The sequence below is a fragment of the Ips typographus genome, linkage group LG9 (assembly GCF_016097725.1).
Source record: "Ips typographus isolate SLU linkage group LG9, UJ_Ityp_2.0, whole genome shotgun sequence".
Classification (NCBI taxonomy): Eukaryota; Metazoa; Arthropoda; class Insecta; order Coleoptera; family Curculionidae; genus Ips; species Ips typographus.
The window spans coordinates 3,965,302-3,984,443 of NC_138430.1; the positions used below are offsets into that span (position 1 = coordinate 3,965,302).

The following is a 19,142-nucleotide window of genomic DNA, read 5'->3' on the forward strand; positions in this document are numbered from 1 at the left end:
AAATGAGGCTAAACTGCCGTAATTAATAAAATCACATTATCGCGGTATGTAGATCGCGCATGTTGTCAGGTGCATGAGCCGCCTTTCATATAGTTTATTATGCTGAGCTGATTAAATTTTGATGCGTGTCTCATTACATTTTCTTAAATATGTCAGACACGACGTCTATTTACTTTATAGGCCTTAGAAATAAATTTTTTTTGCTATTCCCGGACTGGTTTCATTTTGTGTTAACATTATTCTTACTCCGCATATCCAATTCATCTAGTTTTATACAAACAATATGTCAATTGTACTTATCTCATAAATGGTTACATGTTACATAGTTAGCACACAGGATATTTAAATAATAATTATTGTTCTTTGCTGAATTGGAACTGGAAATGTTTAATTACAAATAGGTGGTTAATATGCTTTCAAAATTTATTACCTCTCATATTGCATGACCTGAATAGATTTCGGTGTGTTTATAGATGGCGCACACGTTCCTGTTAATTTAATCAATCCGTGCATATTATTTGGATATATGAATGCTATCCCATAATTAAAAAGTTGATTAATTTTATTGAATTGTGAAGTTTGTTGTGAGAGATTTTTGTTATTATGTCAATAGTAGTAGTTTGTACTACTCATTAAAAATTTCATTTACTTTTTTGTTTCCAGATGCCTAAATTGGAATACAAATCAAACGCCAAACCCAGTTTGTACGCTTATCCAGCCCCCATGGAAGAGAAGAAACGTGAAGAACGCGAAAAAGTCCAAACAGCAGTATTAAGTATCGCTGCTCGTCAACGTAAACGTGACCACGAGCGCAAACACCGCGACGAAAAAATGGATGTCGACGAGGAAAAAGATGACAAGAAAACTGCCGAGGATAAGAAGAATGAGGAGAAGAAATCCGAAGAGAAAAAGGCTGGCACCTCTTCAGCTGAGGAAAAGAAGGACAAAGACAAGAAAGAGGAGAAGGAGGAGAAGAAGAAAGAGCCTGAACCGAATTTCGAAATCTTGCAGAATCCTGCTAGAGTGTTGAGACAACAGCTTAAGGTGGTTGGGTTGAACGAAAATAGTCAGTATGTTCCGTTGAAAGATGTGGGAATTGGAGGCCTTATTATGATGCGCAATCTGAAACCCGGCAAAGAAGAGCTTGTTGAGCCTGTTCAAGGTAGGTAATGTTTTATTCTTTCTGTTATTCTTTACTTTCCATTTTACTTCTCAACGCGAATAACAGAAAAACACAATTTAAATTGGTTCTTGTGTTGGTTTAAATTAAAAACTTTTTAAAAATTACAGCTTTCGGACCAAAGGGCGAAGAGGAAAAAGAACCTGAGCCACCAGAGCCGTTTGAATGGGCCGAGGACTAAATTTTAAAGTTCGCTATTTAATTATTAGTTTCAATTTAAAGCATCTTTTTTTCACTATAACTGTAATAGCTTCAAATAGTGTAACTTATCATGTAATCCATTAATAAACACGTGAGCTAATTGGTTTTTTTTTTGTTGTTTTTTTTTTGCATACGTTTTCATTAAAATCTGCTGAATTCAAAAAATTCTTCCTGGTGGGTTACACAAACAAAAGCGAACAAAACGCCCTATCCGCACTTATAACGCCGCATTTTGCCCAAATACATTCTAAATAAACTCCCGGCTTTATCGAACCAAAGGAGAAAATGAAACAGGAAAATTACAAAAACAGGTATGATCATCGCTGGAGATTTCGGAATTTTGCACGATTGCGTGATGTTGTAAGGAAATTAACGAAGATTAATAATTGAGTAACCTGGAACACGACTTTTCTATGTCAGAATAATTATTATTAATTATCTGGAATCGTAACTTTGTTTCCTGGATATCTAAATCCGTTGGTTTTGAAGGACTGCAACCATATAAATGCTCTTCCGTTAACACGAAAAGCAGAGAAAGCATGTAAACAAAAATGTATATAGTGTACCAAATAAATACTATTTTTACAAAATTTGTTGTGTTTTAATATTCCTATATTATGAGCAAAAGGATTTTTATAAAATAATTAAATGAATAATTTTTACAGAAAATTGTAATTTTTAGAAAAGCGAGAATCTTATTAGGAAATCAGAAACGTAAAGAGGTGAATTTCAGGTGGTCCTGTTTTTTGGGCTTATCCGCCAATTGTCAAGAAACTTTAATTTACCTCCTGCCATTTCTATGTTCCTGATACAAAACTCAATTTTTACTGAAGATCCAAAATCTTACTAGGATAGCAGAAACGCAAGGAGGTAAATTTTTGTTACTCCTGATATTTGAGCACATTCGCCAATTGTCAAGACAACTTATTTTACCTCCTGCCATTTCTGTATTCCTGATACAAAATTTAATTTTGACGAAAATTGCAATTTTTTCAGAAAATCTATAATCTTTCTTATTAGGAAAGTAGAAATGTAAGGAGGTAAATTTTAGTTACTCCTGATTGCTGTTTTGTTCACCAAATTGTCAAGAAATCTTATTAGGAGAGCAGAAACGTAAAGAGGTGAATTTCAGTTGCTCCTGATTTTTAGGCTTATGCGCCAATGGTCAAGAAACTTTAATTCACCTCCTTCCATTTCTGTGTTCCTGATACAAAACTAAATTTTTACCGAAAATCCAAAATCTAACAAGGATAGCAGAAACACGAGGAGGTAAATTTTTGTTGCTCCTAATATTCAAGCGTATTCTCCAATTGTCAAAAAAAACTGCACTTACCTCCTGCCATACTGTGTTCCTGATACAAAATCCAATTTTTGTAATTTTTAGAGAAAATCGAGAATATCAATAGGAAAGCAGAAACAAAAGGAGGTAAATTTTTGTTACTCCTGATATTTGAGCACATTCGCCAATTGTCAAGACAACTTATTTTACCTCCTGCCATTTCTGTATTCCTGATACAAAATTTAATTTTGACGAAAATTGCAAATTTCATAGAAAATCGATAATTTTATTAGGAAAGCAGAAACGTAAAGAGGTGAATTTCAGTTGGTCCTGTTTTTTTGGCTTATGCGCCAATTGTCAAGAAACTTTAATTCACCTCCTGCCATTTCTATGTTCCTGATACAAAACTCAATTTTTACTGAAGATCCAAATACTTACTAGGATAGCAGAAACGCAAGGAGGTAAATTTTTGTTCCTCCTGATATTTGAGCACATTCGCCAATTGTCAAGACAACTAAATTTACCTCCTGCCATTTCTGTATTCCTGATACAAAATTTAATTTTGACGAAAATTGCATTTTTTACAGAAAATCGATAATTTTATTAGGAAAGCAGAAACGTAAGGAGGTAAATTTCAGTTGCTCCTGATTTTTAGGCTTATGCGCCAATTGTCAAGAAACTTTAATTCACCTCCTTCCATTTCTGTGTTCCTGATACAAAACTCAATTTTTACCGAAAATCCAAAATCTAACAGAGATAGCAGAAACGCGAGGAGGTAAATTTTTGTTGCTCCTGAGATTCAAGCGTATTCTCCAATTGTCAAAAAAAACTGCACTTACCTCCTGCCATACTGGGTTCCTGATACAAAATCCAATTTTTGTAATTTTTAGAGAAAATCGAGAATATCAATAGGAAAGCAGAAACAAAAGGAGGTAAACTTTTGTTACTCCTGATATTTGAGCACATTCGCCAATTGTCAAGACAACTAAATTTACCTCCTGCCATTTCTGTATTCCTGATACAAAATTTAATTTTGACGAAAATTGCAATTTTTACAGAAAATCGATAATTTTATTAGGAAAGCAGAAACGTAAAGAGGTGAATTTCAGTTGGTCCTGTTTTTTGGGCTTATCCGCCAATTGTCGAGAAACTTTAATTCACCTCCTTCCATTTCTGTGTTCCTGATACAAAACTAAATTTTTACCGAAAATCCAAAATCTAACAAGGATAGCAGAAACACGAGGAGGTAAATTTTTGTTGCTCCTAATATTCAAGCGTATTCTCCAATTGTCAAAAAAACTGCACTTACCTCCTGCCATACTGTGTTCCTGATACAAAATCCAATTTTTGTAATTTTTAGAGAAAATCGAGAATATCAATAGGAAAGCAGAAACAAAAGGAGGTAAATTTTTGTTACTCCTGATATTTGAGCACATTCGCCAATTGTCAAGACAACTTATTTTACCTCCTGCCATTTCTGTATTCCTGATACAAAATTTAATTTTGACGAAAATTGCAATTTTCATAGAAAATCGGTAATTTTATTAGGAAAGCAGAAACGTAAAGAGGTGAATTTCAGTTGCTCCTGATTATTGGGCTTATGCGCCAATTGTCAAGAAACTTTAATTCACCTCCTTCCATTTCTGTGTTCCTGATACAAAACTAAATTTTTACCGAAAATCCAAAATCTAACAAGGATAGCAGAAACACGAGGAGGTAAATTTTTGTTGCTCCTAATATTCAAGCGTATTCTCCAATTGTCAAAAAAACTGCACTTACCTCCTGCCATACTGTGTTCCTGATACAAAATCCAATTTTTGTAATTTTTAGAGAAAATCGAGAATATCAATAGGAAAGCAGAAACAAAAGGAGGTAAATTTTTGTTACTCCTGATATTTGAGCACATTCGCCAATTGTCAAGACAACTTATTTTACCTCCTGCCATTTCTGTATTCCTGATACAAAATTTAATTTTGACGAAAATTGCAATTTTCATAGAAAATCGGTAATTTTATTAGGAAAGCAGAAACGTAAAGAGGTGAATTTCAGTTGCTCCTGATTATTGGGCTTATGCGCCAATTGTCAAGAAACTTTAATTCACCTCCTTCCATTTCTGTGTTCCTGATACAAAACTCAATTTTTACCGAAAATCCAAAATCTTACAAGGATAGCAGAAACGCGAGGAGGTAAATTTTTGTTGCTCCTAACATTCAAGCGTATTTTCCAATTGTCAAAAAAAACTGCACTTATCTCCTGCCATACTGTGTTCCTGATACAAAATCCAATTTTTGTAATTTTTAGAGAAAATCGAGAATATCAATAGGAAAGCAGAAACAAAAGGAGGTAAATTTTTGTTACTCCTGATATTTGAGCACATTCGCCAATTGTCAAGACAACTTATTTTACCTCCTGCCATTTCTGTATTCCTGATACAAAATTAAATTTTGACGAAAATTGCAATTTTTACAGAAAATCGATAATTTTATTAGGAAAGCAGAAACGTAAGGAGGTAAATTTCAGTTAATCCTGATTGCTGTTTTGTTCACCGAATTGTCAAGAAATCTTATTAGGAGAGCAGAAACGTAAAGAGGTGAATTTCAGTTGCTCCTGATTTTTAGGCTTATGCGCCAATTGTCAAGAAACTTAATTCACCTCCTTCCATTTCTGTGTTCCTGATACAAAACTCAATTTTTACCGAAAATCCAAAATCTAACAGAGATAGCAGAAACGCGAGGAGGTAAATTTTTGTTGCTCCTAATATTCAAGCGTATTCTCCAATTGTCAAAAAAACTGCACTTACCTCCTGCCATTTCTGTATTCCTGATACAAAATTTAATTTTGACGAAAATTGCAATTTTTATAGAAAATCGATAATTTTATTAGGAAAGCAGAAACGTAAGGAGGTAAATTTCAGTTACTCCTGATCGCTGATTTGTTCACCAAAAATTATCAAGAAAGCTTCAAAATATTTTTTTATTCTCCCTGTGGACCTGATAGAAAAACAAATTTTTGCAGAAAATCGTAAATTGAACCATAAACTCAATGAGGTATATTTTAGTTACTCCTAATACTCCTGGGCTTCTGATACAGAATCTGATTTTTACAGAAACACGAGAATGGAATTAAGATAGCAGAAAGGCAAGGAGGTTCAGTTACTCCTAAAGTAATAATTTTTTAGGTGCTGACGCTATAAACTGAATTTATAGTTCATTATTTCAATATATGGCTTATTAAGGTAGAAATATGCTGGGTAATGTACCAAGAATTACAGCCTTTCTGTTCAATTGATTTATAAATAACCGCAGACTAGGTCGACGCTATTTATGCGTTATAAATTGGTTCTTGATAGAATCTACATCACTTTAGTTTTTTGACTTGATTCGTATTGGGGATATGAAGCCTTCAATAATTATTGCGCTAATTTACAATTTTAGATTTTGTAAAATCAGCATTACCTGCATTAAACCAGTGCTTCACAACCAACAATAATAATTTATATTGGAGTTAATTAAATGTTTTCAGGACTAATTAGTTATCCCCCAATGGGGATAAATAATAGAGCATTTAGTGACACCTAAATTTCGTATTAGTATTTTTTACCTTTTGATATTTAATTTATTTAGAGCACGGCTAACGAATATAATTTGCAACTAATGAAATGCATTATATGGATGATTCCATATTCATGTTGGGATATTAATAAACTACAATTATTAATGTATGTATTTGTCTTGCTGCGCAGTTAAATTGGGGAATTCTAGCTGGGTGAAGTTTTAAATTATTAAATTGACTGATACGTCACAGTCAAATTTCAGATTTTTGAAAGCATTTCAAAAACTTTATAATACAGGGTGTCTCTGAAAGATGCGGAAAAAATGCTACCACAAATTCTCGAAGCCTAACCTAACCCAACTTACCTCAGTCCAAAAGTCGATGATTTCGGAGATACAGGGTGTCAAAAGGTCAATTTTGTATTAGTTTTTCCGAAATATTTTTTTTAACCTAATTTATCTGTTTCTGTCAAGTATATTTCATATTTCTTAAAAAGCTAAAAAAATGTCTTTGCAGTCAGTTTTCATAGTTTCTGGACAAATTAAAGGACTTTAGTCTTGAAAATTGACAGAAACCAGTAAATTGACTGTGAAACGGTGAAAATTAACTTGAGAAGCTTAGAAATTGTCTTTGTAACCAGTTTTCAGAACATTTGAAAGACTTTAGTCTTGAAAATTGACTTAGAAACTGAGAAAATTGACTTGAGAGGCTTAAAAACTGTCTTTGTAGTCAGTCGTCACAGTTTTCATATAAATTGAAAGACTTTAGTATTGAAAATTGATTTGGACACCACAAAAAGTTACTCTGAACTAATGAAAAGTGACATCAAAAGCTTAAAATTTGCATTTGAAGTAAGTTTTCATAATATGAAACCAAATTTCAATATTTTAGTCTTAAAAATAAATTTGCTTTTCATTTTCTTAAAACTCTTGGCTATTTTTAGTGCTCTAAAATTGCGCTCAAAAAAACGAGTTTCAAGACTATCTTCACAAAATTTTTGACATAGTAGACTTAAGAAAACGATTTTTAAATTCTCTATAGACTTAAAAATGACATTTCAAGGTTTGTCACTATTAAATTGACTTAAAACACTAACAAATCAATTTCAAACAATCGACATTGGATTGCAGTCTGAAAAAACGGATTATAAGATTATTTTTAGTAGTAAATAACAAGTTTCTAGACTATAGTACAAATTTGGACTCTCACAAGTCTTGAATGATCAGTTTGGCACTACTTGTCTAAAAAACGCCAGTAAAAATTAGTCCAAAAATCCTGTTTCTTTAACTATTTTCAGTGTCAAAAATTAACTCCCCAGATTTAAAACGTAATAACCCGATTATCTCACAAACAGAATTTTAAATAAAAATTCTACAAGAGATACTTTTTTCTCGGAAATTAAAAAAAACTGTAATTTCTGAATAATATCCAGTAAGCGTAGAAAATAAGTAGGAAAATGAAGACCATTGTCCTCCTGTATCAACGCCACTAAACAATTTTGACAAACGTTATTCACATCACATAACGAGTATTCATTTCATAAGTACTTGTTCCAAATGTAAACAAAATTGCTCCAACGGTCTGATAGTCAAAAAATCCATTTTTTAAACTGAAATTTTGAGGACTGTACCTTCCTTAGGAAGCATTTTTCAGGAAAATGACATAATGACTTGTTGGAGCGAATTATTTGAAAAAATATTCCTTGATTTATAAACGAAAGTAGATTAAAGCACACTGCTCAAAAAACTACATAATTTTTAGAATGATTTTAGAGAGAAAAATTCCAATTAAAAACTCTTTTGATTTGAATTGAAAGTTGACAATTAACCACACTTTACCCAAAGTAAATGAAAAATAAAATCACTTTTCCAACCGTCTATGAACTGCCTCATAAAGTACATAAATTCTACAACTATTTGCCTGTATACCTACAGCAAAGTAATTTATGTACATTTCTGATTTAAGTGGCACCGGCATCCCGTCGTGAGCATGGCACAATAATTCCCCGGATAACGGTAATGCTTCTTCACAATTTCTCACATAAATAACATCCCGTCGAGTATCTAATTCCCTTTTATTTTTCCTCCTGGATCGTCGAGTTCATCCTTAAAATGTTATTTTTATGCCTTTGACAGTGTGCGTTTGTTGTTTTCGGAAATCAGGTTAAAGATTATTTTGCCCGATGTGAAAGAGAATAACAAAAAAAGAGCTAATTTTAAGTTTTAATTTTCTTGTGGGTGGATTCACTCTATAGAAACATAAATTTCAATAAAAGATTTATCAAAAAATAGGTAAATGACGTGGGTAGGACAGGTTAAAAAAATGGAACAACCCAACGTCCCACAAAATAACGTAGGTAAACTGCATCTTAATGTCATTATTCCCTCTTCCTTCGAGGATTTGAGTGGAAGAGGGTAAATCCGATTCGGTCCCTGGGAGTTTGGTTTCTTGTGTGAAATTAGCGGGAAATGTGTGTGTGATTTATTGAGGAAAGTGGTAGGAATAAGCTTCTTTGCTAATGGGTGACAAATTTTATTTGGTTTATGTGAATATTTAATTTAGGAGTCGTTTACAGTGATATTATATTTCAAGAAAAGACAAGAAGCAACAGAGTAGTACAGTATTTTGAAGATATCGCTTAACGTGGATGTGTTTCAATATTTAGAAAAACAATTTATTGGCATTTTTTTTAAATAAAAAAAAGTAATTTATTAAATAAAATCCATAAAAGTTAAATACGCTTTATTTCCGCACTATTATTGTATCATTCCTATACAACCACAAAAATGCCTGTGTGTTCATTTAAAACCACAGTGCATTGTTCCAATTCCAATAACTTTGTGTATTGAACATTATTTGCATTTTCAGCATTAAATACCACCAAACAAAGCTGAAATCAGGAATTATTGCTATAGTTTACCCTGTAAACTTTTTGTTCGCTCTTGTACTGGTTATATGGTGTCAAAAGGTGGATGCCATTAAAGTTTTCCTAAAGGAATATAACTGTATTATTCCAGAACGTCGCTTCGTTATATTCCTCAAATGTGTCGGAAATAAAGGGAAGGATCTAAATGCTCCCAGAGGACTGCCCATCACTCTGTTCAAATTGTTACAGATTACAGGAGAATGCGGATGATTTATTGCACTTAGGTGAGCAGAATAAAGCAACTGAACACAGGTAGTTTTTTATGTCTTAACAGTTATTTTATTCACTACATTCACACAGATTTAGTCCCTATAATATGCGACATTTTTGTCGTTTGCTCAAGCTTTAAACTCGGTTTAAAATTCCCTGTGTGTTTGCAAAAACGTTTTTGAAAAAGTCTGTTCGTAGTTTGTGATTAGTCAAAAAAAGCAGCAAACTGGAAGCTGCTTTTTTTTACCAATCACAGTGGGTAGTTTGTAGTGATGGGTAAATTACCGGTAAAGGAAATATTTTACTTACCAGGATAAATTACCAGTAAATTACAAATACTGTGTTTCTGGCAGTTCAAATTTTGACACCGCTTTCTCCTTGACTGTACCAAATTTTGTAGTGTTTTTTCACATTATTGACCAGGAAATTTAATGAGGATTCCAAAAATCTGCTTAAAACAGTCATTTTCTTACTCCAAGTCGGTTTTACAGGCAATTTTGTCCCTGACTGTCCTTTAATCCGTGAAATATTTGTTGCACCAAACCAGTTTTTCGTAAATAACTCGAAAACGGTGAGAATTTCAAAAAAATTGCAAGGGACCAAAAATGTTCATAATCAACTCCTTAACCCAACACCGTAAGTTTGAAGGACCGTTATTGCTTCCAGTGTACAGGGTGTGCAGGAAAAATATGTTGGTTCACTATTTTTTTCACCCTGTACGCAATTTTTAAGATAGTTTTTTTTACGCTGCTCCACTGGAAAGAGGAGCTCAAGACGGTTAATTTGAGTGGTTCAACCTCTCTAAACCCCCAAAAATAACTGAGTTACAAGGTGTTCAAATTTCAAAGCACAATTTCAACTGACTTTGAAAATTTGTTGTATCAACCTAGTTTTTGCTAAATAACTCGAAAACGATAAAAGTTTCGAAAAATTTGCAAAATACCAAAATTGTTCCTAACCAACTTCTTAACTTAGCATCATAAGTTTGCAGGACCGTTTTTGCTTCCAGTATACAGGGTGGGCAAGAAAAATATGATGGCTTACTATTTTTGGTCACCCTGTATGCAATTTTTAAGATAAAATTTTTTGCTTTACACTACTGGAAAGAGGAGCTCAAGACGGTTAATTTGAGTGCTTCAACCTCTCTAAACCCCCAAAAATAACTGAGTTACTGGGTGTTCAAATTTCAAAGCACAATTTCAACTGACTTGAAGATTTGTTGCATCGAACCAGTTTTTGCTAAATAACTCGAAAACGATAAAAGTTTCGAAAAATTTGCAAAATACCAAAATTGTTCCTAACCAACTCCTTTACTTAGCACCATAAGTTTGCAGGACCGTTTTTGCTTCCAGTATACAGGGTGGGCAAGAAAAATATGATGGCTTACTATTTTTGATCACCCTGTATGCAATTTTTAAGATACAATTTTTTGCTTTACACTACTGGAAAGAGGAGCTCAAGACGGTTAATTTGAGTGAATCAACCTCCCTGAACTCCCAAAAATAACCGAGTTACAGAGCGCTCAAATTTCAATTGACTTGAAAATTTGTTGCATCGAACCAGTTTTTGCTAAATAACTTACAAACGGTGAAAGTTACGAAAAATTTGAAAAAAAACAAAAATTTTCGAAAAGAACTGCTCATCCCTGAAAGTTTCACAGTCCGTCAATGCCGCATTATACAGAGGGTGCATAAAAAGTGCAGTAATTCAGATTTATTACTTTTCAAATTCAATGACAGCTTTTAAGCAAATTTCAATTAGACCTATACATTTCCTGGCCAAATTAGGTAAAATTGGTAAATTTTCCTGTCACACTGAAATTTACTTTTTCATTTTTACTTTACCTTGGATTCCCAAATACTGCACCCTTATTTGTAGTTTAGACATGACATTATCAAATTAATAATTTGTCTCCTTTTACGTGAAATGAAAAAATAACAAAATATTAGATTTTCGTAATTACTATATTAATGCATACCTACATTTTTAATTAAAACGATATCAATCAAGTATAACGTATGTGAAATTGATATGGAACATCTGGCGACAACTGCTTCAAACTCGTGCCGTTATTAATTAACTCCTCAAATAGTCAAAACAACGCCAATATGCACTTAAATCAGTTATCAGAACAAATCAATAAATCAGAAACTGTGCTAAAATTGTGATTTTTTCTCAAACTTCTAATATTTAGCAAAATCAAGTAAGTAACTATTTTGTATATTTTTTTGGGGAGTTTGCAACACTTTGCCACAGTTTGTCGGGAAAACTATTAGCTGTCATTTAAGCTCACGAACGCCAGTCCGGAAAAACTTGAAAAGCTTTTGTAACAACGATGGAAAAGTCTCAAAAGCCTCGACCACTCTCATCGAATTCGGCAGTGAGGGATGGATTTTAAACGACAAAACTTTCTTTTAAAACGATTTTCCGCTCTCGACGGGAAATTGCCGGACGGAAAAACGCGGAAACGCTTAATTAATCACTCGATTGGATTCCAGGTTTCGAATTAATTTCCGTTGTCGGAAAACTGACCCCAAACTAGGTTGCTGTTTTTAAGTTTCGTTTTAATAAATCGATTGATTTTAGACTTTTATTAACACAAACAGTTCGTATTCCTTTTTTTTTATTTAATGTCATCCAGTTTTTCTTTGATTTTTGTCATAAATTGTGTCAAAAGTGACAGGGTGCACCAAATTGCTTTTTTAAACCAACTCCATTTCGATTGAGCGTAGCTCCGTTATTTGAGGAGCTACAGAAAAATGTAAATAATGAACTTTTGCTCTCAAGGGGTTCCTTAAGGAGTTACAAGGCAAAAAGTAACAGAGAGTGCTCCAAACTGCTTTCTTAAACTCCATTTCGATTGATCATAGCTCAGTCGAAAGCAAAAGTGTTCAAACTGGTTAAAAATTGACTTAAAAACAAACAATTTTAAAGTTACAAAATAATGAAAATTTACCTTAAAATCAGTTTAACAAAGTTCTACTCAATCTTCAAGCTAAAAATTACAAAGAGTTTGTAAAATATTATAAAAATGAACCTGAAAAGTTGTTTAATAAAATTCTAATCAGTTTTCAAGCTTCTAGCTTCAAATATTTTCTAGATTAGACCTCAAAGTACAAAACCTTTTACAAACTATAACAACTTTCAGATTTTATTAATTTCATGTAGAAAATACTTATAGTTTGCTGCACTCCTCAATTCGTCAATCATAACAATTCTAGCATCGACATGATAACAAATCAAAACATATCCGACCAAATTCATTAATTTTATATGATTAATTAACAGGTCTGATAGATCAAATCTAAACCATTAATTGTTTGTTATATTTCAAGCATAAACTGGAAATACCTGAAACATTTATTATTTCCTAAAATAATATATTGAGGGTATACATACGGTATTTCACATGAATACAAGGTGTCCAATAATTAAAAATTAAGAAAAACTCTAATATTTTGAAGCCAACTCTTTACAAGTTTCTCATGATCGCAATGGCACTCAAAGTATATAACGGAAAAGTTTTACAGAGGGAAGAAAACAACGTTCAGCAGTTCGACTTGAAACTACACTGTTTTGAACTTTAGTGGAAGAAAAAAACAGAAAATGGAACATGTAGGTTCTATGCGAAAGAATGATCAGCGAGAGAGTTTAAAAGACTTTGTAAAGTATGTTACAATTGCAGCAGAAACGAATGGATTTTATAAACAAATTTCAATGAGCACTCCAAAATGAAAAATGAAAAGCAATATACAATGTGTACATAAAGTATGGAATAAATTCGATTGCAATTCAGAGAATTATCTTTCAGAAAAATGTTGTTTAATCCTCAAAAACTCGCTTAACTGCACTACTTTTGGTAAAGTGTTATACGTCAATGGATAGCCAATAAAATGAGCTTTCTAAAGATACCCCAGCTGGGGTTAATGGATTGGACGGTTTGGCCACTAGAGGACGTTAAAGTTGACTCATTTTTTCATGACTTCAGTTACCAAAAACAATTTTTAAATCACCGAGAATCTGTAATGCTCAAGCTGACAACCGCGAAATATCCAATCTACAGCCGAATTGAAATGAAACCATATTTGAAATGGATTTCCTGTTGAAAACCTTATTAACACGTAGAACTTTTCTTGTGCATTGTAGTTTTTCAAGTAAGCATCCAATCTCTTACCTTTTTGCACTTTAGTGCACGACCTCTATTGAGTCAAGTGATGGAAAATTACGGTCCAAGGCTAAGAGGTGGTTAGTGAACGATTCTACATCCTTATGTTCTCAAACACGACATTTTCTTGAAAGCACTTGAGTAATCTTTAGTTTGAATAGAAATTTTGCTAGGTGACTGATTTTGTGTGTAATTAAACTGTGAAAAAACCAAATATGGGAGAGGCACTGTAATAGTTATCTTACACACTAAATAAAACTGAAAAATGTAAAAAAAAAATTGAAAATCAACTTATTACAAACAAAAAACTTGCAAAAAGGTTTGTTACGAGCTGGCTTAATTGCAAACATAAAAATGTCAATGCAATCTGGTTCAGTGAAAGGGCTTACGTGTCATGTCCTTTAGCTCTGGAATAGGTTTTCCAACAAAGAATTAATTCAGCGGTTTTCTCAGGCGCAGGAAATTAATGCTGTCTGCGAGTTAGTTTTACTGGGAGTGACTAATTAACGGTTTTACTCGTTTTTCAAGACCGGTTTTCACTTCGCTGTAAAAATGATTTAAAAAGAAAAAGCTTTAAAAACATTAATCAAGCTGGTCAGCGCTGTTGTTAAAATTGCGTCCGACCTTTTGTGTCCGCAGCTCTGTACAGCCTTTTTTTTAATGGGTGGTTGACTATTTTTTGATATAATCTATGTTTTTTTTTTTAAATATTTTATAATAAATGTCGTTTAATTTGATGACAGATAAGCTCAAACATTAACAGAGTCACAAACTTATAGTTTTATATGTTTCCTGTAGATTCGTTATTATTGTAAGGTTTAGTTATAGAAGTTATTTCCAAAATTTTAGGAAAGTACAGAAAGAGAGTAGGACAGATTTTTTATTATTCTACCCAAGCCCTTGCTTTGTAGATAAGAGCAATTTTAAATATAAACTGCTCGTCAAAAAAAATGAGACAGCGAAATTTTTGGTCATTTTTGAGCGGCTGTTTCTTCAAATTGATTCACTAAAATGGAGTTTTTCACTATTCTTGTTTTTAATTTAACCATTTTTTTTAATCTTTTGTGGGAGAAGAAAGGGATTAGCAAGGTTACACTTAAAACTACCCAATTTAAGTAAAAAGCTTAATCTGCGTTATACAGGGGGACCCAAAAACCAAACTGAAAACAAAATCATATTTTTATCATAAATCTTGTTATGTTCAGTGATTTTAATGGAAAATAATGATATTGGATAAAGAAGATAAAGAAGAATCTAATTCATATATCTACCATCATCAGTTTGGCGAATACGGGATAAGCAAAATTACACTTAAAACAAATCCCACAGTGAGTGTAAGTGAAAGTAAAAACACCAAGTCGATCTCCACAAAATTTATTAAATAGCTGTTATCTACTATGTGCCCTGAAAAAATCAAATAATTTTTTAAAAAAATGTAAGGGTCTTTTTTACTACTTTTTGAAATTCAATATCTCGGTAACATGAAGAGCTCATTTTGTAGTACTTTTTATCCTTTTTCTAATGGCGTTTTAGTGAAATCTATAAGAGTTCAAATAAAAAAATCAAAAATAATAAAAATAACCCCAGTTTTGAGATTTTGCAATAAAATTTGTAAACAGTCCTTAATCAGCACGATATTGACCACAAGTCTCTATTAAGGTTATTTTGAAAATCTTTATTTTTTTTGCGAGAAATGACGTTAGACCAAATTTTTTATTTTTTGACTACAACTGAAAACTTTTATAAAGATTATTTAGGTCATCAGAAAGAGGAAGAAAATACCTTTTAAACCTCAAAAAACTTATAAAAATCGAGTGAATCAATTGGAAAAAACAGCCGCACAAATTTTGCTGTCCCATTCTTTTTGACTAGAAGTTTAATAAAAAAAAAGATATATGGAAAACTCCAGTAAATCCACATAAGAAACACCTGTTTGCTAGGAATATATCCATAGAAATTTTGGGGTTTTATTGAAAATCGATATTTTCCTAGCCAATAACAGATGTCGCCAATAAAGCCATTATTTATGATAAACAACATGAACATTGTTATTATTCGTCGCTATTATTTATCTAAATACTTATCACAGTCGTAGAAAAAGTGTAGTATTCTACACGCATGTAATGGTTATTACTTGGTAATATACTTACTTACTTTTTGGTTTTTTTACCGATCTCTTACCAGGGACTACTAAAGTAATTAACTAATAATATAAAAACCAATTGCTATAAATTTGGATAGGGCGAGGATTTCAAATAGAGTTCCGGTAGAAGGGTTTAATAGCATCGGAAGGGCGTCGCCTTGAACCGCCTCAACACCCTTAACTGTCATAGTGTATCATAAGTGCAAGCGTTTCCGCTAAACTAGATAGATTCATCGTTTTATATTGAAAATACTTGCATTTAAATTGTATTAAGTTAAAAGGGACGTTTATCCAATGTGGTCAGTGTTAAAAAAGGGCTGAGAGGATCAATGTTGTTCGCTCAAAGAAAAAATGACAATTGACTTTTTACAAAAAACAAATATCTCTGAAGTTACTATTTTATTTACAAAACAGTCTATTGGCTTCTGCAAAATTACTGTAACAGATTGTCATACTGAAACATCCTGAATATTGTTGCTTTTCTTGAGATGAGAAAAAAATTATTTATTAGTATTTTTCTGTAAATTGATGCTATTAATGCAAATATCACCAATCTTCAAAACTGAAATTGTAAAAGCAAGCCACGTGATCGTGACAATTTAAATTTGCAGCTGGCAGCACTGTAAACTTAAGTTGAAACTTAACAACAGTCACGTAACTTGGAAAATGTAATTTTTAACTTTGAAAAGTATGTAAATTACATTTAAACAGTTGGAAAAACCTAAATTGTAAAAGCACGTCACATGATCGTGACAATTTAAATTTGCAGCTGGCAACACTGTCAAGTTAAGTTGAAACTTGTCAACAACAGTCACGTAACTTGGAAAATGTAATTTTTATCCTTGAAAAGCCTGTAAATTATACATTTCAACAGTTGGGGCTGATAGTGACAGTATTAATGCGCAGCTGGCAACACTGTAAAATTAAACTGACGGCTGTCAACAACAGTCACGTGTCAAAAAACCTTTTTTGGAGTTGTGTCAAAAAACAACTCAAATGATTTCAGATTAACATCCCAAGATCACAATTGAAAAAAAAAATTTTTTAATTAACTTGTCAAAATTTGCAAAGTATAAAAGACATTTTAGCGTCACAGTTTGGCTACAAAATCTAAATTTTATACTCACATTATTATAGTTTTATCATGGTTTTACCACAACCAAAGTACATAGTGTCATTTTAGGTTGAATTTGGCAGTTTTAAGTAAAAATCATAATGATAATCTACTGTGGTCAATTTTACCACTTTTGTCATATTTGACACCATCATAAGTTTTATAAGTGAAGTTTTAATAACCTTTTTCAAAAAAGTAGCAATTTCCTTGTTTAAAATCATTTTTGTTATATTTTTATCAGTTAGAACTATTAAATATAGAATAATTTAATTTCAAAGGAGTCAAATTGTCATTTGGCGCTGAATGACAAAGCTTAGTACCATTTTTTAGTAACAAAAACGTTATTTTGAAAAATTCACAATAGACGACAAAAGTAATACGAAAAATTCAAATTCTATACTAAAATACTCTTAAAAATAAGCTTTTACAAAATTATAATGGTCATTTGCCAAAAAAACATTGCATTAATTTTTCTAGATCAGTTGTAATTTTTTACTCACTATTCCATTGATCTTTTTGGGTATCGCTTCATGTTATATAACTTATAATTGATAAAATAAACCAATTCCAAATAATAAGTCATCCTAGATTAGATTAAAGCAATTCATTCTATCCTTTCTAACTAACAAACCATAGGATATTTTCATTGGAACTAATTAGTGAATAGAGAAAATAAGGTAAACTTGGAACCCTAATTTGAGTGCTCACTCTCAGTATTTCACTGAAATTAGGGTTCCACCTTACTTAAAATCTAAAATGATCTCTAAATTCCGTTCTCTATTTGGTTGAGTATTATTGCACTATATTTCTTTACTTAGAGGTGTGCTTTTGAGAGGTAAAATGTAATTTTCTATACCGAACATAATCAAAAAATCACAAACATTATTCACCAAGGTGCCAAATCACTTCTGAAAGCATTCGCACGTTAAAAATGTATATAAAAGAAGGATATATAAAATATTTTTCCCGTTCCGTCAACAAAACGATGCAAGATTACTTCGGCGAGTGTTTAGATTTCACTCGCTTCATTACACTGGGAAATATGTGACGGATTTCCGGGAAAAGAATATATTGAAATTCGCATTTTCATTTGAGCGACGCAATTTAAAAAGTCCGTATATACGTTATTTTGTAAAACAGGCAAAATACCAAAAAGTTTTGTTTGCGATGACGAATTGCATTTGACGTGCACTTGGTAAGCGAAAGTTTGCAAACAATATTGTTTTAAAAAGTCCAGAAAATATCAAAACATCAGTTTTACACCTCAATGGAAATTTGGGTTTAGCGAATAAAATGATCGTTTTGACCCTAAAAAATCAGATTACAAAACTAATTTTTGCTTTAAAATTTTGTTTTTAGTTTCTTACAGATTATACAAAAAATTCATAATAGTATATTCTATATTAAGAGCGGAAAGTATATATTTGCCGCTTGCACATGAAATTTGCAGCTTGAGGCGAAGCCGAACGCTGCAATCATGTAAAAGCGGCAAAAGTACTTTTGGCTCGAAATATAGACGATATTTTTTCGACGACTGCTGTGGGGTGGATTAGAAGGACAACTCGCATCATTTTCGTCGCTCGAACTCATTGTCACCGATAAATCACTTTGACGGAATGTGGTTATTTCAAACAGGTATGTCAAGCGTTGTTATGGAAACGCCGAAAAAAGTTGGTGAGTAGATTGTTAGTAGAAAGCGAAAACGCTCTAGAGCAGAAAATCTCTCTTTCTGCTCGCGCGCGGCAAATAACCCCTTTCTGCTTCTAAATGGAAGCGTACATGAGGTACTTTCAAAGTAAGTCGTCGAAAAATAAAATTCCATTACCCAGAATTGAGAGCACGATTTTCTAGGGAATCTAGTTTTTTCTTCTCCCTCAATCATGAAAAAGTCTCTTATTTTGTGTCTAGAGTATATGTGTTATTTATTTTAGTTATTTTCAATTCAAATTTCAAAGAAGAACAAGGAAAGGAAGAGTGGAAGTAGACATTTTTTATTTGACTTGTTAGTTTCTAACAAGTGAACAAAACGTTTTTAAAGTGAGAAAATTATTATATCATATTCATCATATTCATGAATACATTTGTTCAGAACTGCGTTTATAAATGGGAAAATTTAACTGAAGATAAATCCAGTTTTGCTTTATTTTGCACGATATTATTATAAACAAATTACAAATCATTACAAATTACATATATTTAAAAAATATATTCATATTGTATATTATTTTCATACTTTTGTATAGTGATTGTAAGTTTGAACTGTGCCTGTATTGTGTAACACTGTTCTATACCCATTTGGATTTTGAATAAATAAACAATCTATTAAGTTGGGTTAGAAAAAAAAATCTACTAACACAAAATACAGGTGTGAA

At 32.2% G+C, this 19,142-nt stretch overlaps 2 protein-coding genes across 2 annotated transcripts in view; one reads left to right on the plus strand and one right to left on the minus strand.

Moving 5' to 3' along the window:
* Rpn2 (Regulatory particle non-ATPase 2) overlaps positions 1–1,489 on the plus strand; it is a 61,925-nt gene extending 60,436 nt beyond the window's left edge. Inside the window, exons 12-13 of the mRNA XM_081986140.1 lie at positions 664–1,162; positions 1,291–1,489. Of these exons, the coding sequence (XP_081842266.1) occupies positions 664–1,162; positions 1,291–1,361 (570 nt within the window). The 3' untranslated portion in view covers positions 1,362–1,489. The remainder of the gene's footprint in view (positions 1–663; positions 1,163–1,290) is intronic.
* The window catches only part of 5-HT2B (5-hydroxytryptamine receptor 2B), a 66,448-nt gene that overhangs the window by 20,413 nt on the left and 26,893 nt on the right, over positions 1–19,142 (minus strand). The window lies entirely within an intron of this gene.